The 26,771-nt window shown below is 37.2% G+C and overlaps 1 protein-coding gene and 1 long non-coding RNA gene across 2 annotated transcripts; one reads left to right on the forward strand and one right to left on the reverse strand.

Moving 5' to 3' along the window:
• The first annotated feature begins 10,724 nt into the window (after positions 1–10,724).
• Positions 10,725–11,131, forward strand: LOC118484857. Its single transcript, XR_004874757.1, has 3 exons — positions 10,725–10,775; positions 10,852–10,935; positions 11,043–11,131. It is a non-coding gene; the product is annotated as an uncharacterized LOC118484857 (long non-coding RNA).
• Positions 11,132–11,968: 837 nt separating this feature from the next.
• Positions 11,969–14,623, reverse strand: LOC110894612 (D-galacturonate reductase). Its single transcript, XM_022141829.2, has 4 exons — positions 14,261–14,623; positions 13,191–13,434; positions 12,653–12,832; positions 11,969–12,295 (listed from the first exon to the last, which is right to left on the reverse strand). Exons 1-4 carry the CDS (start codon positions 14,572–14,574, stop codon positions 12,077–12,079), a joined length of 957 nt encoding a protein of 318 aa, XP_021997521.1. The 5' UTR covers positions 14,575–14,623; the 3' UTR covers positions 11,969–12,076.
• Between the last annotated feature and the right edge of the window lie 12,148 nt (positions 14,624–26,771).

A 26,771-nucleotide genomic window follows, 5' to 3' on the forward strand; every position in this document is an offset into this window, starting at 1 on the left:
TAATTCCGTCTAGTGGCAATTCTTATTTGACCAATCCAATTCCGTATCATACGTGTCGTTGTATGGATCAAGGTGTAGATGTTCTTATTCGTTACAATACCATCTAATTCGGTTTCATTATGACATCGAACGAAACTATCTATATATGGTAATTCAATATCTGGGACTCTTCTTTATAGACTTGACCATTATTTGGGGTGTTGTCCAATTCTACAAACGGAGTGTTGTCCAATTTGACTACCAGAAAGTTGTACAATTCAACCATCAACACGTTTTCCTCTTCGACCAACGGTGTGTTGTTTAATTCGGCCTCCAGAATGTTTTCAGGTACATCTTGTGGAAGCGGTTTCGGAATTGAGAAAATAATACAACATTCATTTAAAGGGTTCCTTGCATCCATCATTTTTCAAATAGAATAATCTTAAAGATTGGAAGATAGAGATGGTTCAAGGGTATAAGTTGGTATTAAATGTATTTTCGTGCGATATATTTTAGTGTAAGAATAAGTAAATTAACCTTTTTAAACATGCAACGATCCAAATTAACTGTCAAATGGGCTTGGCATGGAGACCACGAAGGCACCACCTAGGAGGGGCGAGAGTTGGGGTTGGCAAGGTGTTCCCCGCTACCAAAACGCCCACATGGCTCCCATGGCCCCCTTTTCCAAATGGAATTGAGAAGAAGACTAGGAAGGCACCACCCGGGGTGAGAGCTTGAGGTGGCGCGGTGTTCCCTGCTTCCCAAACGCCCACATGGCTCCCTTGCCCCCTTTTCTAAGAGTATACCAGAAGGCCTTAGGGTGCATGGAATGGTTTTGTAAGAACCCATCGGCAATGAGAAAACATGTGTGTAACACCTCACCCGTAATTCGGGTGATCATGCACAGTTGATACAACTTACAAAGGATGCAAACTGAACTTTCTTTAAAACTTAAAAATGGTTGAGTACAATATTTACATACTTTTAACAACTAAGAACTCCTTGGTGTTATAAGCTCCACAATTGCCAAGTAGTTTCTATAGTTATCCTTATAGCTCACCTAAGATAAGTATACTCAAAATGACATCAGATAATCTGGTGAGCTCATTGTATACCATTTTATAAGGACTTGCCACAATTTACATTATATGAATACAAAACATAGGACTGTGACCACTCATATTCAGGTTGGGCCTCATTGAACCTTGTAGGCCACTTTTGACTTTTCGCAAAGTATCGTACTAGGGATATATAGGTCCTCTGGTTATGTCCCCTACGGCTGTCACGTAGGTTTGAACGTGTATTGGCGGACTTTATAACCATAAAGTGTTTGTGGACACAACACATCGTTACCCATCCTACAGTGGCACACCCCATTAAGCATAATAGGATCTCATATACCCCTGTCGACATATGTTGTTGGGTTATATAAGACTTGTTGATAATGAAAGCCAAAACCTAAGGGAACCATCTTACCTGCCTAATGAAATAAGGTGAAGTACAATAATTGGTTCAGAAGTTTCCCCCCATGAAGGCCTCCCAAAACAACTGCCTAAACTACTTATCCATAAATGTTGCCTTCAAGAATAGAGAACAGAAGAACAAGTGCTTGAATGCAAAAGTGATGATCAACAAGTAAAGAGTCAAGTCAACAAATGTCAAGAATGATGACTAGAAGACCAGTCAATAAGTCAAAGACTAGAAGTTTTGGATTCCTAGAAGTGCAACACTTCCAACTGTTTCCTCTTATACTCACTAGAAGTAGTAGTTCAATGTAACAGTGTAAATAACCAGCAGTTTTACTAAGTGCTCGCAATTACTTCATTTAATGAGTTGCTAGGGGTCGCTTTCATGGTGACGTCACCAGCAGTTCTCTCTTCCTATATATAATTCTTTGTATTCAATGTAATGGGAATGCTAAGAGCCTTAGAGCATAAGAACTTAGTGACAGAGAATGCAACTAGTGAGGGGAGTACCTTTATATATTGTGATTGTATTACATCATAATTGAATTTAATATGAAATCATTTTGCAATCATTCCCAAAACCAGTTGTGTTAGATTGATGTGTTTATTATAACAGGTTAATTGAATTTCTAAATTTGTTCAACTGTTCTATCAAAAGCACACACTACACACCTCTCAGATCCAACAATTGGTATCAAAGCCTGTTTCACTAAATTAACTTTACCGTTGATTCAGAAGATAAACTTGTTCAAATTGAAAACTATTTGAATGATCAAAGGACATTGAAAAGAATTATACCAATTGGATCATTAATTTGTTTCTGATACTCTGTTTTCTAAGTTAACGTAAAGCACTAACACATTTTAACCAAAAAGACGCAGCGGAAAATGCGAATCATAATATTTCTTTCATTATAAACATTCTGACATACTAGAAGGTCCATTTTAAAATGATCTTTTACAATAAATAAATTTTCCGTTCTCATCTAAAAATAAAACATGACATATGTTTACAAACTACATGACCTCGCTCCCGTACAATCCACGTTCAAGCTCAATCTTCGACCTCTTTCACTTCATGAGGATGATGATGATGATCCAACATAAGTCGTGTAACTTGTAGTCACCACGTACATCCAAATGATTAGTAATTGGTGACATCATACATAAACTAAAACATACATAATTAGGCGTCAACATCTCATTCTTTCACTTAAGGGTGGTGTGGTCGGCTGTGGTGGTTGTTGTTTGTTTGTGGTGGTGGTGGTGGGTGATGGTTGGTGGTGGATGGTGATAGTTGGGTGGGCGTGGTGGTCGGCTGTAGTGGTTGATGATGGACGAAGGTGATGACGGTGGGTTGTGGTGGTTGTTCGGGGGTGGTTTTGGTGGGTTGTGGTGGTGGAAGAGAGTTATGGTGGTGGGGTGGCAATGGGTGGTGGTTGAGGTGGGGGTGGAAAGCTGTGGTGATGGTGTGGTTGTGGTGGTTGAGGTAGTGGTGGAGGTGGTGGTGGTGGTTGTTTATTGTTTTTATAATATAAATTCGAATGCCAAGTTTAACGATAGAATTATATGTTTTTTAACAGAATGTCGAAAGTTAGTGCTTTTGGTAGCGTAATCCCTATGGAGATCTATGTTGCGTCCGTGTTTCAAATTGATGCACCGGCACACCGGGTTGGAATGATGTGTTTGCTGAAGTTGATTATGGGGTGTTTGTGTTCCGATTTCAAAATAGATTATGCGTTTTCAAAATAGATTTTGCGTTTTCAAAACTGCGGTTTGAAAAAGCATGTAGGTACATGCTTCTCCAAAACTGCGTTTTAGAGGCAGATAATCACTTTTTCATCCAAATACTTTTTTAGATTATTTATGTTTTACAAACTCAATAATTAAATAATCATTTCAAAACGTAATCACAAACACCCTCTATATCATGATCACATCAATCAGCACACGTGGTGCCAGAGTTTATTGCATCATGGTCTCGACAACTGGCACACGCAATTTCAAGACAGTCGTTGAGAGTAGGTGTTTTTTTTTGTTGGATCAACTAATGGCCCTCATCAGTTAATATTGTATTACATTTTGTATGAAAGTGTCGTATACTAAAAAATAAAAAGATGTAACAATAGTTAGTGGTTTAGAGTTATCTATGTATTACATTCTCTATGAAAGTGTTGGTTTTTTTTTGTTGTACCAACAAATGGTTTATATTACATTTTGTATCATAAATAATAAATATAACACGATTATCGAGTTTGAATAGTTGACTTAGGCTTGACATGATTATCAAGACGGAACCGATAACAAAAAACGTTTTATAAAAAGGGGAAATGGACTGTATTACCCTAAACTATGCAAAATTGGCCAATACCACGCCCAACTTTCAAATTGGTTCCCACCACCCTCTACTTAACACTTTGGTGTACCTGTCACCCCGTCGTTAACTAGCTACTAACTTGGTTATCCTACATGGCTAATTTTTGATGATGTGTCTTGTTTTTGATGATGTGTCATGCTGAGGTGGCTAATTTTTTTTGTAGAAATCTATATTTAAATTATAATTAATATATATAGTCTATACATAATATATAAAACAATATGTGTATACAAGCAGATGCAGATCCCTCTCTCTCTACCTCTCTCTGTCTAGATCTCCCTTTCCCTCCCTCCCTCAGACCCTCGCTCCACCAACAATAACTACCACCGCCCCACCATCACCGCCCACCACCGCCCCACCTTCCACTATCCAGTCATCCACCACCACCATTACCACTTACACCAGCCGCCACACCTCTGCAATAAACCCATCAATCTAGGGTGTGGCCTCTGCCTGCGTTGATCTCCACCACAAGACTCAACTACTGGAAACCTCAACGGTACCCACTCCGGGAGCCCAATAAGTTGAGACCCTTTGGGTATTTCTTTAGAAGCAACCAATCTAAGCCCATGAGGACCAGATTCAGCAATTCGGACAGATGGGTGTACGAACCCACCTTCTCTTCTCACCCATTTGATTAAATCTGGTGGGGGTTTGGAACCGACCACGACGTTTCAGCGACAGAGCAGGTTAACCGGCGGTGTGGAAAGTTAACATCTTGGCGGTGCTTAAGAGTGTCTTGGTGGTTGTAAAGTTCATCAAATTCGACATTTTTTGAAGAGGGGTTTGGAGCATTCGTGAGTTTGAGCTTGAAATTGGATTTGTGCGGGTTTTTGGGTAAGAAATGGTCCGGGCTATGGTGATTTCTGGGTCGATTCTTGCGATGAAGGATTTGATTAGCTAACAGACGCTGAAAGGTTGGGGTTTTCATCGTCTTCTAAGCTTTTGTTGCCGGATTCTGTTAAGGGTTTAAAGGCATAGAGATGATGTGAAGATGATGGTTGTCAGTGGTGTGGGTTGGAGGGTGGTTGTGGTTGAGGGTGATTCGAATGTGGTTGTGGGTAGTTGATTTACCGCCGGAGTTTAACAAAAAATTTAGGTTTAGAGAGGGGTTATAAGGGGTGAGCCACGTAGGCAAGCCACGTCACATTATTATGACACGTAGGATTAAAAACAATAGAGTTAGTGATTATTTAACGAGTGAGTGACACAACAACTTAAATGTTAAGTAGAGGGTGGTGGGAGCCAATTTGAAAGTTGGGCGTGGTATTGGCCAATTTGCATAGTTTAGGGTGATACAGTTCATTTCCCCTTTAAAAAAATATGAAATTAGATGATAATAATAATAATAATAATAATAATAATAATAATAATAATAATAATAATAATAATAATAATAATGAAACAACATTTTATTAAAAAAAATTGATTTTAATAGTATTTTACAACAATATTTTATTATAATAGTTATCCGAAAAACAACATTTAAAAAATGTTTTTTTTTAAATACCCATTATTAATAACATTTTATAATAATAGTACCAAAAGAAAAATATTTTATAAAAAAATGTTTTTAAATAATAAATACCTTTTATTAAGAAGAATTTTTAATAATAATTAACCAAAAAAACATTTTATAGAAAAATGGCTTTTTTTTTAAATACCTATTATCAAAAACATTTTATAATAATAGATAATACTTGTTATCAACAACATTTTATAATAATAGTTAACCAAAAAAGCAACAATTTATAATAATTTTTTTTAATTACCTATACGACACGTATGCCCTATACACTTTGTATAGTTCCAATGTTTTCACTACCGTTACTTTTCTCAACCAGAAAATAATATCAATAACTATACAACGCATATAGGGCATCAGCGGATGTCCAAATAAATTAAGCTTAAAAAAAGTGAGTATGACATCACTACAAGAAAAGACCACTATTAGCGGCGACACCTTTAGCGGTGACAGGCCAGCTGTCGCCGCTATTGATCGATCCGCGCCAAACCCAAACCCCAGTCGTTGATCATTTATTCTGATCTAACGGTTGGGGATTAAAGAGGCAATACCGGCGACAGGTTATGATCAATAGCGGCGACACCCTTTCTCCGCTAAAGGTAGGTGCCCCACTTTAATCCCCAGCCACACATTTCTTATCCTGGTTAACCCTATGTAACCTAATAGCGGCGACACGTACCTCAGTAGCGGCGACATGTCGTCGCCGGTAAAAATCGTTCCGTAAACAGCCTATACAGCGCCATTTCTTCCCTCTTTCTTCACTTTTCCCCCCAAATTTCTTCATCTTACCGCCAGAGACACTCGTTTTTTGCCCAATCGGTTAGTTTAACTTGTTTTATGTAAAAATTTATCTCTACATTTGTTATAAACATGTTATAGGCTTTGATTTTTGCTCTTTTTTGTGTATTTTTGTGTTTGTGGAAGAAAATTCGGATCACCACCATCTCTTCTCCGGTCACCACCATCACTTCTCCGGCACCACTTCGTCTCCTCGGTCTTCGTCTCCTTGAAACTTGAAAAATACGGTTAGTTTTATATGTATTTTTTTTTTGAAGTTTAGAAATTGTATAATTTTTGGTTTAGGTATGTAAATGTGCATGTAAGGATGAATGTTTGTATGTCAAATGTATAATGTAGGTGTATTTGGTGAAAATGTGTATATAGAAATCTATGTATTTTTTTTATCTAGGTGTATGTAAGCATGTAAGTGTGTATGTAAGTCTATGAATTAATGTATGTATGTAGGTGTATGTTAGTATGTCAAATGTATAATGTAGGTGTATTTGATGAAAATGTGTATATGAAAATCTATTGATTTGTGTATGTAGGTGTATGTAAGCATGTATGTGTGTATGTAAGTCTATGAATGTATGTATGTAGGTGTATGTTAGTATGTAGGTGTATATAAATGATGAACAATTGTGCATGTAAATGTTTGTAATTGGTGAAAATGTGTATGTTATTATGTATTTTTGTATAAAATATGCAAATGTGTATGTAAGTAAGTATAAATTTTGTGTTTTTGGTCAAAATGTGTGTTTGTAGGTATGTATGTGTACGTATGTAAATGTGTCTTTATAAGTATGTATGTGTGTTGGTAGTATGTTTATGTGTAGGTTTGAAAAAAAAAGTTTAAGTTTGATAATTAGTATGTTTGTGTTTAGGTTTGAAAACATTTATATTTACCTTTGAAAGATATATATTAGTTAGGAAATACCCTCCTTGAATTAAAATTATCATTTAAAACATAACGAACATAGAAAATACCCGCCAAAATTGAAATCACCATTTAAAACAAAAGGAGCTAAGAAAATACCCGCCAAAATTTAAACCATCATGAAGAACATTACATATTTAAAAAATTGTGCCTGATATTAAATTCATCATTTCAAACATAACGAGCTAAAAAAACACCCAATCGAAATTGAAATCATGATTTAAAACATAACGTTCCGCCCAAAATTTAAAACAATCATTAAGAACATAACAAGCTTAAAAAACTGTGCCCGTGTTTGAATTAATCATTTTAAACATAACGAGCTTAGAAATACCCGCCCGAAATTGATTTAGAAATTAATTTCGGGTTGTCGCCGTTTATCTTGGGACTGCTTTTTGAATACTTTATCTCATTTAGGATGTGAATGTGTATTACATGATTGTTTGTTTAAGAAGGATTTGGTTATCATTTTCTCTTTGCTCCTCGGGTATATATATATCATTACATATATACTTGGGAGCTAAGAGGAAATGCTACCGAATTTTTCTTAATCAAACAATCATGTAATACACATTCACATATGAGATAAAGTGTTCAAAAAGTGGGTTTAGCAGCCTACCCTTGTTTTGTTCTAAATTAGATTTTCTTTCAGTTGCATAATGCCTATCGAAAAAAGTTGGATTGATTCCCTACGTCATTCACCTCACTACAAGCAAGGACTCAAGTCATCTATTGAGATGTGTGAAAGAGTGATAAAAAACCACGATGAAGTTAGATGTCTGTGTACCAAATGTAAAAATTCTGGCTTAAAAACTATGGCAGAAATGAAATACCATTTGCGTATTAACAGTTTTTTGAAGGAATACACGAAGTGGACCTATCACGGGGACACGAATCCAATTGCAAAAGTAAACGATGTTGCGCCACAAGACGGTATGGTAAACGTTATTGAAGACATTAGAGGGGAGCGTATGGAAGAAGATACATACCTTAACCAAGAGAACTCGAATGGAGATAGTAGCGGTGTTGTTGATGATTTTGAAGACCTGGTAAAGGAAGCTGAAACAGAATTATATCCTGGTTGTACCAAGTTTTCATCTATCGACTTTTTAGCAAAGCTTTTGAATATAAAGGATACGTACCATTTGCAAAATGAAGCAGTAGATCGACTCCTCTCGTTGTTGCGAGAGTCAATGCCAGAAAGCAACAAGATTCCCCCTTCGTATTATGTAGCTAAGAAGACATTTAAGAAGATTGGTTTGGCATATGAGATGATAGATGTGTGCACAGATGATTGTGCTCTCTTTTGGAAAGAAAACGAGTCCTTGCAAAATTGTCCCGTTTGTAATGAGAGTCGATGGGTCGATAAAGACACAAAAGGCACGAAGGTGGCTCGTAAGGTGTTACGATACTTTCCTTTGACGCCTAGACTACGACGTTTGTATTGTTCAAGGCACACAACGAAAGATATGATATGGCATAGTACCGGACGATCGGAAGATGGGACTATGCGTCATCTAGTTGATGGATCTGCATGGCAAGACTTTGATAAAAAGTACCCAAACTTCGCGATGGAGCCACGAAATGTTCGCTTAGGGCTTGCAGCTGACGGTTTTAATCCCTTTAACAACGGTAGTGGATCCTCGACTCATAGCACATGGCCGGTTATACTCACCACGGTAGTGGAATGGTTTGTCCTCGAAAACTACGCAGAAGCTAGGGAGTACATGAAGTGAGTGCTTCTATCTTTAACTTTTCATAATCTGTTAATTGGTATTTTTCATTCCTTTCTTATATTTGTCATCAATGTAGTGAATTCAAACATACACATCCCCAAGATGATCTTAAAACCAAATTTCCGGGATGGTTTCTCCATAAGGTATAATACATATATAACACTCATTACTCTACACTTGCTAGGTAATACACATATAACAAACATTATTACTCTATATTTGTTAGGTCCATTCGATGAAAACACAAAATTCTCCAGAATTCCACCCGGAGTTGTATGCTCTTTCAATTTGTGCGAAAATGACTGCTTACACTTACACTGCTTGCATAGTCAATGGTGTTAGGTTTAAGACACTTGAACGTGATGCGAAATGCGCAACGCAAAACTCTGGGGTGGAAGTGGTTGGAGAGAACGGTGTGAAATTTTATGGCCAATTAGAAGAAATTATTGAGTTGCGTTATACAAATAATTATTCCACTGTCCTATTTCGGTGCAAGAGGTTTGATACTCAAAGGGGTGTAAACCATGACAATAATATCACCAGTATAAGCACTGAACATGAATGGGATAAAGACGATCAACTCATATTTGCTTCGCAAGCCAAACAAGTGTTCTTCATCCAAGAAACGTCTCGAAACCAAAAAAATAAACATAGGTGGGTAGTCGAAAATGTTAATCATCAAAGAATTTGGGATCGGCCATTAAGTGATGACCGCGTCAATAAGGTTCAAAATGTTGACAAAGGCTTAGAAGATATTGACGTTGTCGACAACAACTCTTCATCTGACTGTCCACTTGTCATTGACTTGACCCAATACTTTCAAATTGGATCTTCTCATGTTACTGCGGGTGAGCCTTCAATTGAAGTTGATCCCCCAACGATTACCGTCGATGAAGTGTTTGAGGTCGAGACTGATTATGATGAGGTAGAGGCTGATTGTGATGAGGATGATCCCGATTATGTGGAGTCTGACTAAAAGAAAAGTTATTGTAATTTATATTGATTTATAATTGATAAACACTTGTTTGAAATATTTATTTGAATTTGAGTTACACTTGTTGTACTTTCCCTTAATTTCTATTAGATACACATGCTGTAACATTTGTAACTTTATAGGGATTATGTTTTCGGTATTGCTGATATTCGCATATTTGATGGCGGATGTGGCCCCCTGGGGACATGGGGGTGACGGCGCTGGTGATCCACCGATTCCTCCTGGTGGATTTCGTGGCACACACGAGACAGACGGTAAGTCTTTTACTAAATTATTTTGTAGTCCTTATATTTTATATATTATAAATGTTGTTACTATTATTTTTGTTTTAATTGCAGCGGTTCCCCCAAAGAAGGTTAGGGGGAAAGCTAAAAACGAGAAACTACGGCGTCTAGTAAAAGCGGGGGGGGGGGGGGGGGGGGCTGTATCGCTTACGTTTGATAGACAGGTCACGTTTACCCCTGTTGGTAAATCAAGAGACATGTTTTCAAGGGAGGCCGGCATATATATGTGGCGGAGCATCCCGTTTGATAAAATTGGATGGGATAATGTTGAACAACATTACAAGGATGCCGTCATGAACCACTTACGGGTAAATAAGTTATATGCATAAAATTTTATAGCACATGCAAATCTAATTTATATATGATATTTTAACTTTTTTATTTAATTTGTAGGAAAATTTCAATCTTGATGAAGTGGAACATGATTATGAGGCGAAAAACTTGAAGGGTGGTATTAGGAGTGTGCTTGTGAAGCGGTACTCTGACCGCAAGTATGAAGCTAGACAATTATTTGATAGCCAGGGAGGTTACGATGATCTTGAGAGGGCAAGGGCTATGAAAACTGGTTGAGAACCATCGAAGGTTTCCGGCAAGAAAAATATATTAAAAAAAGCAAGGCCAACAAACTAGTACGCGACAAACAACAATTCCCATACCGTGGGGGGACATCGTCGTACGGTAGCACCGCCTATAAAAATGTAATGTTTTATGTATGTGTGCATGTGTGTAAGCTTTTGTTTATTTAATGTCTAATCTAAGTTTAATGTTAAACAGAATTTGGATTGGGTACCTACGTATGCTAAAACCCACACGGACAATCAAGGGAATTGGGTTGATCCGGTTGCTGAACAAAATTACGTAAATATTTCTTTTAAGTATTATTTTCTATAACATATATATATATATATATATATATATATATATGTATATACACATATATATTTAATCATCTTCGTAAAATACAGCGGAACATACAACAGGCCACAGATGAATGGAGCGGCGATGGTCCTCCAATTGCCCCGTATCAAGAAGCGTTGGGAGAGCGGGGAGGATGGTACCGCGGGATGGGGCCTAAACCTTCTTCCAACACGTCCTCGAACACGTCCTCGAACATGTCGTCTTCGCAAGCTCGGACGCAAGAACCCTTTTCCGAGGTAAACTACGCAATTTATAAAATGACAAACGAACGCATGTTTCCTTGTTAAATATAAGTTGGTAGCGTTAATTAATACGCTAATATACGTTTTGATATCTATTATTGTAGGATTTTGTTAACAACTTCTTCCAAACCCCGTCATTTTTTAGCCAACTTAACAACTATCTTGCTTCACAAGGGAAAGGAAAAGGAAAGTCAAAAGACTACGATTCTGACGACTTATACGATAGAGAATCCGAGGAAGAGTGACTTGTTTTTAATGTATGATTTAGATTTAATTAAACGTTGTAGGATTATAATGTACGACTTAAACGTAGTTTTTAATTATATTACCTTGAGTATATGTTCGTGGCGTATGTTTGCATTGTTTGAAATAGGCAGGTTCTGTTTTTTCGGCCGAAAAAATGGCTGGGTGCTGTAAATACAGCAGCTACATTAAAAAAATAAAAAAGACTTTTAGCGGCGCCATGTGTCGCCGCTATTGACGTATACCCTTTAGCGACCAAGAGCAATACCGGCGACCTTTTAGCGACGACAGCTGTCGTCGCTAAAGGTTTAAGAGCAATACCGGCGACACATACCTTTACCGGCGACAAGTGGACAATAGCGGCCTATCAATACCGGCGACCCTTTACCGGCGACATATCGCCGGTAAAGGTCAATAGCGGCGACAAATCCGACCAATACCGGCGACACCTGTCGCCGCTAAAGGTGTCCCTTTCTTGTAGTGCATCATTAGTGCAATATCAGCAATCTAATATAAGCGTCCGACAAATTCAGTTATAAATAAACAAAGTACTATGTTGTGAACAATCATGACGATGGCCGAATGCAAATGCTTACTCAAAGCTTCGAATCAATCTCAACTGTTACATCGTTAGGCTCCGTCACCACAAAACCAAGGAGATAAACGAGTTTGCGTTGAGGAATTTGGCTAATAATGTTCAAGTCTTCTTGCGTCAATGCCCAATCAAAGATATCAAGATTTTGCTTCATCCTCTCTTTGTTGAAACTCTTTACTATGAAACTAACCCCTTGCTCATATAACCATCTTAAAGAAATCTACATGTTGATATTGGTATACGAACATATCATTAGCTTGTAAAATTAAATATACAACATAACCATATTGAGTAGACTTATTTATACATTAAAAAACATATGAGTTTCATAGAGGATATGATTCATCATGGAAAATCATAGTTGCATACATCTTTCATCATTTTAGATTAAAAAAATGATATTGGATAAATTAGTATAGATAAGTTATATATACCTCAAGAAATGACAACTTTATAATTTGAAGAATTACACACTCTTAATCTGAATATTAGAAAGTGTAAATATATTTTTTAAATGAAGAGGTGTAATCATGGTGTTGTGGTGTAGAAGATGTAAATTAGAAATGAAAGGGAGTACCTGAGCAGTAGTCTTCCCTCTAGACTTAGCAATATCTTGGAGAACATTACATTCAACAACGCTATTGTTTCCCCATGAATTGCCGAATGAAGCTAAAGGGGAGTACGCGGTGAGAAGGATGTGATTCTCTTTGCAAAATTTATTCAGTTGTTTTTGCTGCCAAAGCGGGTTCATCTCAACCTTCAAAGAAATCCAAATTAAAAAAGCTGTAAATTGTTTTTCGGCAATGTCAAAAAAAAAAAAAAAAAAAAAAAACCCTACTTAGGTTTTTTTTTTTTTTGAACGGCCAACGAATCCTTTATTGGGCTACTGGCGAAATTCACAACATCGGGATACACTCGCCTCCGAACCGAGGAAAACCCTCACCTAAGGCTGTGAACACTCGCCCGAAGGCACGACAGTGCGGTGAGGTAAAACCGGCTCAGTTCAAAGGCAATGTATTGTGTAACAGTGCCATAGATCAAAGATACAGATGTCATCCCAAGAACAAAAAAAGAACAATATCATATGAAGTTGAAGAGTAGAGTGGGATGATCACCTGGTTGACAGCAGGAGGAATCTTGGCAAATGAAAGAATTTCTTGAATTTTGTCAGACGAGAAATTACTGACACCGATGGATTTTGTAAGTCCGAGATTTTGACACTCCTCCATTGCTTCCCAAACTGACTTGATATCGATTGCGGTCACACACTCCGTTGGAACCGGGATTTTGATATGCGGGTAGTTTATTTTGAGTGGCCAATGTATAAGATAGAGGTCCACATACTCTTGTCCCAAGTTCCTACATTAATCCATAAAATGTCAATATCTAATTTACCTAAGTTGTCCAAAAATGTTTTCTGTTAATAGGTTTCAATATTTGTTTTACCTAAGTTGTCCAAAAATATTTTTTCATAGGTTTCAATATATTTTTATAACTTGGTGTAATGGGTGTGAATTTCTGATACGTCACTAGCATAACACAAAATTGTGAGTTTGGGTTAGTCTAATTAAACCTGCTTCGGTCAGTTTCGGGTAGAGCATCCAAACACGTTAGCTAAACACGTTGCGTTCGTCTCAACCTGGCCGATTCATGGGTTGACCCGTTTACCCCCATTATCATTGTCTTAGTCTTTTAAAATGTTTTTTATATAATAACTGAAACTATTTTTGATTTTTTTGTGACAAAATCTAAAATTTTAATTATAAATTGGTATAACTGAAGTATAATTTCTTCAACAAAAGTAAAAAACAATAAGTAAATTCAGATTTTTTTATCAATATGCAAAAGAAAGTATGTACATTTTTTGGGTTAAGACTTATGCGGGCTGTGTTCGTCTTGGGCCGTCGGCCCATAATTACACATGCTTGGGTTCACGTGTGTGACACGATTCCAGTACGACTTGCCAAACCGTTTGGTAGCCCTACTTATGCTTCTAGGAACGGAAGTTGTTTGATGACCAGAGGCAAGAGACCAACATATAAGAACCCAAAAATAAACCAAAATTCAAAAACCAAACTTTCACTGCATCACAAAAAACTCCATATAACCACCAAATGACTAAATTTTCTAAATTACTTGATCATTACGTAAATAAACAACTGAAAAAAGAATGAAAGTTTCTTACTGGAGGCTCTTCTTCAATGCCGGTAAAACCAGATGTCGCTCGGTGGAGTTAGGCCACAGCTTGGTCGTAATGAAAACCTCCGCTCGAGATTTTATGAAACCAGCTTGCAAAGCTTCAGCGATGGCTTCCCCGACAGGTTTCTCGGTTCCATAGAATGCCGCGGTGTCAAAGTGGCGATAACCCATCTTGATGGCCTCGACCACAGCCGCTTTCACCTCATCACTTCTTCCAACAGTCGCGGTCCCCAATCCGATAACAGGAATGGGTCGTGGACCATCAGAAGAGCTTATAGTCGCACTGGGAATTCTTGCCATTGTTCTAGCCTTTTTTTCTTTTGTCGCAATTCTTTTACAACTTGCACACAGATATTTATTGATGTAATGGCGCTGTATGCGGGCGCATGTTTTAATAAATTTTGACGCTAAATGACAGATTGCTTTTTTTTTTTTGTATGAACGGTCTTACTTTTTTGACTAAAGAGATCGTCATGAATAAAGACAAGGACACTTTCGTTAGAGGGACATCTAAATCCTGAAAAATTATTGTTAAAAGATAAAAATATAAGACTAATTATTGTGTGTTTAAATGGATTTTAACAAATTACCTTAAGCGTTTGGTATAGATTGTTATTAAACCTTATAAAGTGTAAATAAAGTCATGTACCCAATGACATTCACAAGAAAATTCGTAGTGATTTTTATAAATCGGTTATACAACATTTACACTGGTATAAAGAAAAAAGACGAAGGGTCCGATTTGAAAAAAGAAGTAACATACGTCAACATTTTGTATCGTTGTATCTAAAATAAGATGGGCAAAGGGATTCATATATTTCTTATTATAACATCGAATGACATCCTCAAATAAATAGAAGAACATAAAAAACAAAACTTGGTAATGGAGGGAAATTAGGTCATAAAGGAGGCTGACAAAATGAACTATATAAGGAAATGATTGGGTCAGAGGATTCAATGGAAAGACCAAAAATAAAGGGAGGAATTTTATAGAAATTCCAAAACTCCCTATCAAGTTAGAGCATGTAGATTTGTAGTGCCCAACTTGGCAAGTAAAAAACGAAGATGTTGGGAGCCCAATCCCTTTGTAAGAAGGTCCACGATCTGCATGCGAGTGTCAATACGAAGAGGATGAACTTCACGAGACTGGACTCTTTCGCGGACGAAGTAACAATCCATTTCAACGTGTTTGGTTCGCTCATGGAAAACGGGATTGCTAGTGATATGAGTTGCAGCTTGATTGTCACAAAATAGACGAGTTGGTTCATGTAGAACAATGTCGAGCTCCTTGAGGAGCCATCTCATCCATAATATTTCGCTAACGGTGGAAGCCATAGACCGGTATTCTGCTTCCGCGGAAGAGCGAGATACCACAGATTGTTTTTTTTGTCTTCCAAGACATGGGCGCTCCGCCAAGAAGAAGAGCATATCTTGTTCGAGATCTTCTAGTAAACGGGCATCCGAGCCAATCGGAGTCACAATATGCAATTAAATCATGTCCGCCATCCCGAGGCAAAAGGATGCCCTGTCCGGTGGTCCCTTTTAAATAACGTAGGACTCGATAAGCCGCATCCAGATGATTTTGCCTTGGGTCGGCCACAAATTGACTTAGTACATTGACGGAGTAGGCAATATCAGGCCTTGTGGCCTGGCCTGTAGGTAGAGTAGTCTTCCCACCAAGCGGCGGTAACGATTTGCATCAGCCTTGGGTTCGGTACTTCCTTTATCCAACTTTAGGTTCTGCTCAAAAGGAAAAGGACTTGGCTTGCATCCTTGCATCCCACAATCATCAAGGATATCAAGAATGTACTTCCGTTGGCTTAGAACAAGGCCGTCCTTCGTACGAGCAACATCAATGCCAAGAAAGTACTTTAGGGTACCCAAGTCTTTGATGCTGAAACGTTTATCAAGTTCTTCTTTTGTATGTTTTATTTCTCCCACGTCGTTGCACCATAATGACCTCATCAACATATATGAGAGCTGTCACAAAACATTTATTTTGCCTGAAAATAAGAGGGAGTAGTTGGCCTTGCATTGCTTAAAACCGAGTTCGAGAAGAGAAGAGGTGAACTTTTGGTACCAATTACGAGATGCTTGTTTTAGGCCATAAAGAGATTTATTCAATTTGAAAACTCTCGTGTCATTTTCCTTGGCGAATCCTTGAGGTAGCTTCATATAGACTTCTTCGTTCAAGTCTCCATGCAAAAAGGCGTTATTAACGTCAAGTTGGTGAACGCCCAGTTTTTTTTGTTAGCTACGGCGAGAAGCGTTCTAACCGTAACTAATTTGGCGACCGGAGCGAAAATGTCGTGATAATCGACCCCCTCCATCTGCGTAAATCCCTTTGCAACAACACGGGCTTTAAACCTTTCTATTTCTCCATTCGGTTTATATTTAATTTTATATACCCATTTCGAATCAACGACATGTTTCACTTTTGGAAGATCCATTAAGGTCCACGTACCATTTTCTTCAAGAGCCCGTATTTCCTTTTTCATAGCTTCTTTCAATCTTTCGTCCTGAATAGCTTAATTAAAAGTTTTGGGCTCATTGGTAGAACTAATGGCCGCTAAAAAAATTTTTGTGAGATTTGGAAAATTTTTCGTAAGAAACAAAATTGGACAAGGATGTACCGTGGAGGACTCTTGACTTGGTGCGGGTTTTGCATGGTCAACGGACGAGGGAAGCTTGACATGATAATCGCTCAAGTGAGCTGGTTGAGACCTGGTTCTTTTGATTCTGGCCTGCTCGAAATTTGGATGGACTTCACTGTTCTCTGTAGTGTCTTCATGTTGCATTTCATGAAAAAAGAAATTTTCTTCATGTTGGGCTTCATTATTACTAGTAGCCATATCTTGATTTTCATTACTGTGGCCCACGTTGTTTGTATCTATGGTTTCTTGACCAACATATTCAGTATTGTGTTCATTATTTTCATTTGGCCAATTAACCATGGACTTATCAACGGTAGGCTCCTTAAATTCCTCATTTTCATTACAAATGGGTTTATTTAATGGATCGAGGGCATCAACCTCCTCATAAATTAAAATATCATTTTTAAAGGAAAATTCTTTTCATAAAATCTAGTGTCTCTAATTTTCCCGTTTTTATGTCAAGAATTGTAAAACCTTTTGTTCCTCGGGATAGCCTACGAACACTCCGGGCCTCCCTCTTTCTTCAAATTTGTCTCCTTTCGTGTCGGTATTTCGACAGTACGTCAAACTACCAAAGACCCTCATATTGTCATAATTGGGCTTTTGGTTGAATAATAATTCAAAAGCTGTTTTGTCACCAATAACCTTGGATGGTAATCGGGTAACAATGTAAGTGGCCGTAAGGATGCACTCGCCCTAACATCTTTTGGGTAAGTTGGCTTCGAACCGTAAGGACCTAGCAACTTCGAGCAAGTGTCGGTGTTTCCGCTCAACAACTCCGTTTTGTTGAGGTGTGTGAGGGCAAGTGGTTTCAAACAAAATACCCCGTTCCTCATAAAATTCAGTCATTTTGTTGGATGTGAATTCCCCCCGTTATCACATTTAATTCTTTTAACAGATTTTTTAAATTGGGTTTTCACCATGTTGCAAAAAAAAAAAAGAAACTTTAACCACTTACTTGCTTCATGTTTGAATTTTAAAAGGAACACCCAAGTGGCCCTGCTATAATCATCGACAATGGTTAAAAAGTAATTTGCCCTGAAAAAGACAGGGTACGATATTTTCCTCAAATATCCCAGTGCACCAAATCGAAACAAGTATTTGTCTTAATGAAACTATTTGAAAAAAGAAGCCTAGTGTGTTTAGCTTTAGAACAAGAGTCACATAAATCGTTTAAAGAAATATTTTTGAGGAATTCAATAGTTGCAAGCTTTTGTTCAGATGCATGTCCCAACCTTTTATGCCAGATGTCCCCGGTAATCATCATGTCACACCCTGGCTTTGCGGAAGCGTGGGTTTATTTGGTGTGACTTCTTAATACCATAGCTAATCACAACAAAGCTATATGAAAGTAAAACCATGATGATCATCCATTGATTCAAGTTTTAAAAGTAAAATACGACAACATTGTTTTCAAACGTCGACACATGCAACGAAAATACAACACAACAAAATAAAATCTTGTTCATAAGACACAACCACAAACATGAAATAAACACAGTTTAAGAATTGTGACTCGTCCAGGTAAAAGTCACAACCCCTAAACTTGGATGACATCACTCCTCTTACGCAGCGTGAAGACATAGCATACCTCGCCAGATCCCTAATTCCCTGAAATACATGTAAGTTGAAAAATCAACAAAAATGTTGAGCGAGTTCATGTGAAAGTGAGTATGTAAAACCTTTGTAATACATATGTAAGTATAAAAATCCCTGGTATGTAGCAAATAAGGAAAAATGAGATCACCATTGGTTTGCAAGGACAATGATATGTGTGAAGTGCAAGGACTCAAACCTAGCAGATTTTTGCGTCGGGCTCAAAGTCACCCCGAGGTCCGTACAGTTGGGCCTGGAGTTGGGCTCGCTACACCCAGATAGATCTACCGCTAATGACCCTCGGTCCTACAATGAGGATTAATGGCCTCTAGTTTCCGCCTACCCACTCACATGATCTAAGTAGTAACCCTCCTTACGCTAACCATGCCATGTAAAAAAGTATTCGTAATCATAGTAACATGTATTTCACCCCCGAAGTATAAAAACTGAAAACCATTAAGAGAAAAGGGGGACATGAACTCACTGAAGTGCGTCTCGAAATAGTAAATCCCAATCAACCTGCTGCGTGACGACCTACACGTACTAACTTCTATTAGACGGACGGCCGTGCCTTGGTTTAAGGTTTAACGTTTTTGGGAAATAGTTAGGCAACTATTTCGTATTTACACTTCTTAATTATTTAGTAAATATATTCCTTCCCAATGATGAGGGTTTTAATACATGTGTGTTTTATAATTCCGAAAATATATTTTTAAGTCTCACTTAAAGAATATATTTTAATTCATTTGTCTAAAATATTCTATCTCCAAAATATACATATTTTTCCCCAAAAATATTATATTTTACTTAACATTATTTCCAAAATAATACTTTATCAAAATACACATTTAAGAGTATTTTTCGAAAATACATAAGTTACATTTTAGAGTTCGTGTGGTAATAACAGTACCGGTGTAACTTTAAATATTTATTTGTGAGGGCATTGGTATTATTTTGGAGTCGTATTTCATGATATTCCAAGTAATATTATTTTTATTCTAAAAATAATATATCTCTAGTTCACAAAATGATCATATCATCACACAAGTGTTTTACTATGAAATATATATTTTAGATATATATTTATCAAGTTTTATTTATGAAAATCCACCTCCGAATACTTGGTTATTTTATAATAAAAATCATGGCGAAGTTTGTTTGGAAAAATAAGTTAAAAATATATTCATGAACACTTGTCACAAAAATATGTCTAAGTGTTATATTCAGGAAAAATTTCGCCAGAGTTTCCTCTGTAACTGGATGTGGCCACGCTTACTAGCGTATCATTTTCTTTTCAAAATTCAATCAAACAATTTTCCAATCATCAATATATAATATTCAAGCATCAAACTAGTAAAAAATAAGTATAAATCGCAAACTTATGAACTTGTAAGTCTTGTAAAAGTACGTAGTAACTTTATAACATATTTAGTGGGTCTCGTTATCTTTAAAAATAAAATCAGTTTCTTGAAAACTTTATTCTTAAAGAATATGTTGTTTTACATCTTCTAGTCAAAATTTATGAAAATATTTCTTTGTTAAATCCTCTTGTCACACAAGTGTTTACACACTTGCTTGTTCGCCAAAATGTTGGTAGTGTATGTAAAATCCGGGTTTTTAACAAGACTTGTATATCTCACTTGTTTTTTCCGAAAAACCACTTGTAGATCTTTAGATCTACTAGTTTAGAACTCTATTTTACAAGAAAAATCACTTTTACACAAGTTCATATTTATGTGTGGAAGAGTTCATCATCTTGCAACTTTTATACTTAACATATTACTAGTTCATGTTCCAAGAACATGATCTAGCATGGTTAGATGACGATCCGTTCCACTACTAGTAACTAACAACATAAATTAATCATATCTAGACAAGATTCACAAGATTTACACCACTAGTTACTCTTTATCCATCAAGTTCATCATTCTTTCAAGACTTTTAGTTATGATCCTTTGTGTTTTTGATTTTTAACCGTTAAATCTCTTATTAACCACTTTAAACAAGAACAAGATGTGTTTAGAAGCACTTACTACTAGCTCGTGGCTAGGGAAGAATCAAAGCGTAAACAAGGTGGATAAAAGCAATGAAGAGAGGTTCTTGAGATTCCGAAAGCATCGAGCCTCCTTGTATGTCACCTTTCACCTTTGTGTATATGTAATATTGCTAGAATCAAACTTGATGATGGGTGGATGTTGGTTGGGGGTTTCGGCCGAAGATAAGGCAAGAGGGAGGGAGAGCAATTTTTTTTGTTAAGTGTGGAAATGAATGAAAGTCTTATCCTCTAAGCATTCTTATAGACCATCTTATGTGTTTAACCAATATGTAAAGTGCCTCCAAGATATTAGACCAAGTTAATAAAATAATCAAGGAAATGGGTAGTGTGTCCCCACATGGGGAACCGATCGGATGAGGGGGGGGGTGTTATTGGTTAGATTTCAAATGTATAGTTAAGTGTCTAGTTATGTTAGTTAGGAATTTAAATTGGTTATTAGTGTGATATGTAATATAACGGGTGTTAGGGTGTTCGGGGTCCCTAACTAGTTCAGAAAAGTGTAAACAATGTCATTGACAATATTTTTATGTTCCGGGTAGAGTCCGGTGGTTCGGTTTGGATATTGATCCGTTAAAGTGTCAAGTAAGCATTTAAAGTGCCCTTTTTAGTGTTTTTAGTGACACAATAAATTCCCGACACTTTGGAAAATGTCTAGTATTATTTTCCATGTTTTTGCACCTTACTAGTTAAGTTAAATGCTGAATTTTGTAATAAAGTGCAGAATTTTATAATTAACACATGTTTTAGGCACATCCGGTCACTATAACTATCACCTAATGACGCAGTTTTACAATCCTCACCTCCCTACACTCCCTACTAGTGTAGTAATCCATTCCCGGCTCGTACTGGCCTTAGAGACAGTGTCTGCCTAGTGCTGGCAATGTCAGCATGTTTACTGGGTTATCCGTTCACTGTGCTAACTGTGCTTTTGTGCATCAAGTTTGTCACTATAGTTCTGTGTAATAAATGGAGTGACAGTAATAAGGTATGATGCATGAATATGTATGTATCAGAAATCAAGAAGCAGTTTAACCACAATTGTAAGCAAGCACAGTAATTAAGCATTAATTAAATATTAATTAACTTGTACGGATACCTGTTTTGGTGAGGGTTGTCACACATCATAGCTCTTCTTTCCCCGTCGAACATCCCCATTCGGTACAGACCTTTCTTACATTTACCCACACCAATCAAGCTCCTCATGTGAAGCTTCTGCATGACACAAAAGTCCAGATAAAATGTCATAAAACATTGAAGATCGTTAGTTAATAGGCTAACGGACAAAAGATTGCAACTAAACTCAGGAATATATAAAACTTCCTTTAGCTTTGCCCCCCCCCCCTTTTAAAACACATTCACCTCTTCCCTGTACAGGAATGGTGCTTCCATTAGGAATGATGACAGGTTCCTCATTTGGCAAAAGGTTTTATTATTAAGGATTGTTTCATCATAGGTTATATATTCTGTGGCTCCTGAGTCCATAGCCCATTCCTTATCCCAACCCCTTTTACCGGCCATGCTTGCCATCCTAACCGTGTCCTCTTTGACATCATTCTCGATAAAGTGTTTCGAGAAGGATTGGTATTGTTCTTTTGTCAAGCCCAGTATGGGACTCGCATCGGTTTCAACATGAGCAGCTCTTGGTTTTCCTTCTTCACGTTTTACCTTGCCTGGCCACCATTCCGGATAACCGATTATTTTGAAACATCCATCTCGGTTGTGTCCACTTCTCCCGCAATGAGTGCACTGCTCAGTCACATCTCCGCGCTTCTGGTCCTTTGAGGTTGTCTTATCTTGTCGATGATTGAAATTGTTGCTTCGTTTATTAGGAACAAACGCCTTGAAGGCAGTGACCTCGGTGGGTGGCTTCTTTTCTCCCGATATGGTTCTCTGCCGCTCGTCTTCAGCAACCAAGTGATAAGCGTTTCCCAAATTTGGTATGGGATTTGTGGCTAAGATTTGAGTTTTTATTACAACAAACTCATTATCTAGACCCATCAAAAAATCATACAATCTTTCTTTTTCTTTAAGTTCGGTCATCTTCTTCCCGACTCCACAAACGCACCTGTCACAGGTACAATGAGGGGCCGGTAAAACAGATTCGATCTCATCCCATATCCCGCGTAGCATGGTGTAATAAGAGGAAACCGAGATTCCACTTTGTTGAGCCGAGCCGAGCTATGCCAAACTCGGGCTCAGCTTGATTATAAATCGAGCCAGCTTGGGTCGGCTCGAACCGATCTGCAAATCTAAGCTCGGGCTCGGCTTGGTTTTAAGCCAAACTGGCTCGGTTCGGCTTGGTTTAGCTCGAATTGAAAAAGAAAAATTAATACATAGCTCTCAAAGTTCAACAGTCTAAAACATTATTCGAAAGTTAAAAGAGCATATCCGAAATGAGTTCAACCTCATACATTACAAGCGAAAATCAAGTTCAACAACAAAAAAAAAGTTTCAAATTTCAACGAAATACAATATAAGTGTATTAGCATGGTAATCCACCTTCAAATATACCATAGGTATACAATTGCACTCATAAATACATGTGAATAATAGTTAGTTTTTTGTAATATATTATAAAGTATATAAAAATAAAATACATTAAAAGTAAAACAATACAAGCTAAGCCAAGCCGCTAAAAAGCGAGTCAAACCGAGCCAATTTGGCTCGTTACGAGCCAAGCTAGGCTCACTTTCTTACCAAGCCGAGCCGGCTCGGCTCAGTTTTAAACCGAGCCACATAGTGCGAGCTTTTTCCGAGCTTCAAGAGAGCTCCAAGCCGCGAGCATCAAGCCGCGAGCATTTTGGACAGCCCTGCCTATTGATAACATAAATAAGCGTTCTATTAGTTACTGTGTATTTCGAATACCAACCGATTTTGTATCAGTGAATACAAACAATGGTGTAGATGCAATTTAATCTCTATAGCCGGTAGGTCAATAAGTCATAAGTGTTTTGGTGGTATTATATGTCTAGAATATTTAGTTTTGGTTAAATATGTTAAGTCAGTCCTGACAAGTTGGTCTAGTGGTTAGTCATTTGATTTCTCTCTTTGAGGTTCTAAGTTCAACTCGTACTAACAACACTTTGAAGGACATTGGTGGTGCCAATAAAGTTTACAACTAGGCCTCTCTGGAGGTCGCCAGTTCGAAACCGAGCAGAACCGGGTTTTACTGTAGTGGGCGTTCGGGCGGGCGGGTTTTCCCCGGAACTGATGGCTTGGTGGCTCAGGTATGCATCCAATTCTGACCGTTATGGAGGAAGTGATGCATTTGCTCGATTGAGGGCATCCAGGATACTTATCCAGTGATTTAATTGTTCGATCAAAAAAAATATGTTAAGTTAGTGTTTAAGGACATATGATTATCAAAACACATAAACATTTTGAGATTGTTGAATCAAAACCAACCACTTGGTGTATAAGGTGTAAGTTACATTAAGAAAGATGCAAATGGCACCTTTGTCTAAGTAAACGTAATCGTAGTGGATCATTTAGAATCACAAAGTATACTGGTCCACACACTTGTTTTGTAGGAAATCTATAGTAAATGGTGTTAGTTCGCTACAAATTTGCTAAAATTGATAAATAACAAATAAAATAACTTTTTGTAGGAAATCAGTAGTAAATGGTGTTAGTTTGTTACAAATTTTCGACAAATTTGACAATTTATTTTAAGATTATTTATTTTTTCTAAAAATGAATAATTACAAATAAATTAAGTTTTTTTAGGAAATCCGTAGCAACTAATGTGAATTTGATACCAATTTCCGACAAATTTAATTTTTTTCCTTTAAATTATTTGCTTTTTAAAAATTAAGAAATGAACAATAGATTAACTTTTTTTGTCGAAAATATGTAGCAAACGGTATCAATTTGTTACAACTTTTCGACAAATTTAGAAATTTTATTTTTTAATTATTTATTTTGTTGTGGTTACAAAGTATATAAACTTTTAATGTATTTTGTCTAAATTTTCTCAAAAAGCTAATAAATGTTGTGACGAAATTGCTACAAATGGTTGTTGTGTGGAAATTTTGAGGAAAATTGTATAAAAGTTTTGGGTTTTTTTTTCAGTTTTGTTAGAAAACAGTAGAAAACTTATAACAAAATTTAAGCTGTGAGAAACTTTTGTAGGAAAATATATAGTTTTCTAGTAAAAAATTGAACTAAAGTAGTAATAGTTGCGGTACAATTAATTTACAGGTAATGAAACAATTATTACTATGTTTCAAGTTTACACTAATTGCCGAAAAATTAATTATATATGATCATGCACTTATATTTTTAAACCACTAACTATTTCTTTATTGTTTTGCACAGCTAACTCACACTCTTCAACCCTTACTCCTAAATATACACTTAATTTCATCATAGCAGTTGACAAACACAGAAGATAGGACACATAATCTACACACGTTTGGTCACTACCATCAGTATGGTTGATGTAAAAATAAATAAATAAATATATGTATATGTCTTAACAAAGAGAGTGATTGGATCGGTTATTTCGACATCTCAATCGGCTTTCATCAAAGATCGAAATATCATCGATGGTCCTCTAATTATGAATGAAATAATCTCGTGGGCTAAAAAAAAGAAGGCGAAATTATTACTTTTCAAAATTGACTTTGAAAAGGCTTATGACCACATCAGTTGGGATTTTTTGGAAGAAATTCAAGCTCAAATGAATTTTCCTTCAAAATGGCGTAGATGGATGAAGGCTGTTCTGGCGTCGGCTAGATCCTCGGTTTTAATAAATGGATCTCCTTCTTTCGAGTTCCAATTCACACGAGGTGTTAGACAAGGTGACCCTATTTCACCATTTTTATTCCTCATTGGCATGGAAGCTTTCTCGTGGATGATGGAAAAAGCGACGATTGAAGGTATTTTTCGTGGTCTTAAACTTCCTAATAATGGCCCGTTATTGTCTCATTTATTGTTTGCGGATGATGCTCTTTTGGTGGGAGAATGGAGTCGAGAGAACGTGAAAAATATGGCTCGCCTTCTAAGATGCTTTAACCTTGTCTCGGGTCTAAGTATCAATTATGGGAAATCAAATTTGCTCGGTGTCAATGTGGTGCAAGAAGAGGTTGTGGGGGTAGCAAGAGAGGTTGGTTGCAAGAACGGAATTTTCCCATGTAATTACCTCGGGTTAATGATTGGAACCAATATGAATAAAGTGGTGAACTGGAAATCGGTCTTGGATGCTTTTGATAAAAGATTGGCGGTTTGGAAGAAAACAACATTATCGGAAGGGGGGCGTCTAACTCTCCTTAAAGCGGTAATGGAAACCATCCCCACTTACTACTTTTCGCTTTATAAAGCGCCCGTGAAGATTATAAAACAACTTGAAGCGAAAAGAAGATCCTTTTTCTGGGGAGTATCGGAAGGCAAAAATAAAATGTGTTGGGTTAAGTGGGAGAAGGTGACAAGACCGAAAGAGGACGGGGGCCTTGGCCTTACCCCGTTACGGGATACAAACATTGCTTTATTATCTAAATGGTGGTGGCGGTTTAAAATAGAGAAAAATGCGCTTTGGAGAAAGGTTATTGAAGCGATCCATAACAACAAGAAAGACTACTCGTATATGCCGGTGATTAAGTCCATATCGGGTGCCTGGAAGACTATTGTGGGACTGCAAAAAAGTTTAATTCAGAAAGATATTGACCTGGAAAAATTAATAGAATGTAAAGCTGGAATGGGTGACGAAATACGGATGTGGTGGGACACTTGGGCGGGGAACGAGCCGCTGTATAAAATTTTTCCAGACTTATATAAGATTGAAAAAAAGAAAAGGATTATGCTTAAAGATTGTTTCAGCAAGGAAAATGGGGATATGAAGTGGAAATGGAGATGGAAGAAACAAAGACTTAATCAAAAAGAGAAAGATGACCTAAAGAATTTAGAAGAATTATTACAACAGGTGAACATTTCGGGCGACGCGGATCAATGGATATGGAAACAGGATGATAAAGGTATATTCTCGGTTGCTTCGATGAAAAGTCTTTTAATCAAGTCTTCTAAAATTCCAAATAGCTTCTCATGGAAATGGAATGGATGGGTTCCAAAGAAAGTAAATACTTTCATGTGGAAGGCTGTGAACAATAACATCCCTACAATGCTGGCTCTTAAAGGAAGACAAGTGAATGTGAGCGACACTTTATGTAAACTATGCGGAGAAGCGGATGAAGACG

This window comes from Helianthus annuus, chromosome 12, assembly GCF_002127325.2.
Source record: "Helianthus annuus cultivar XRQ/B chromosome 12, HanXRQr2.0-SUNRISE, whole genome shotgun sequence".
NCBI classification, from domain to species: domain Eukaryota; kingdom Viridiplantae; phylum Streptophyta; class Magnoliopsida; order Asterales; family Asteraceae; genus Helianthus; species Helianthus annuus.

Excerpts from the sequence above, each read along its gene's own strand:
- LOC110894612 (XM_022141829.2), bottom strand. The coding sequence starts at position 14,574 with ATGGCAAGAATTCCCAGTGCGACTATAAGCTCTTCTGATGGTCCACGA. Across the intron at positions 12,833-13,190 it reads TTCCTCCTGCTGTCAACCAG|GTTGAGATGAACCCGCTTTG; the intron begins GTGATCATCCCA and ends ATTTCTTTGAAG. Across the intron at positions 12,296-12,652 it reads GAGGGAAGACTACTGCTCAG|ATTTCTTTAAGATGGTTATA; the intron begins GTACTCCCTTTC and ends ATCAACATGTAG.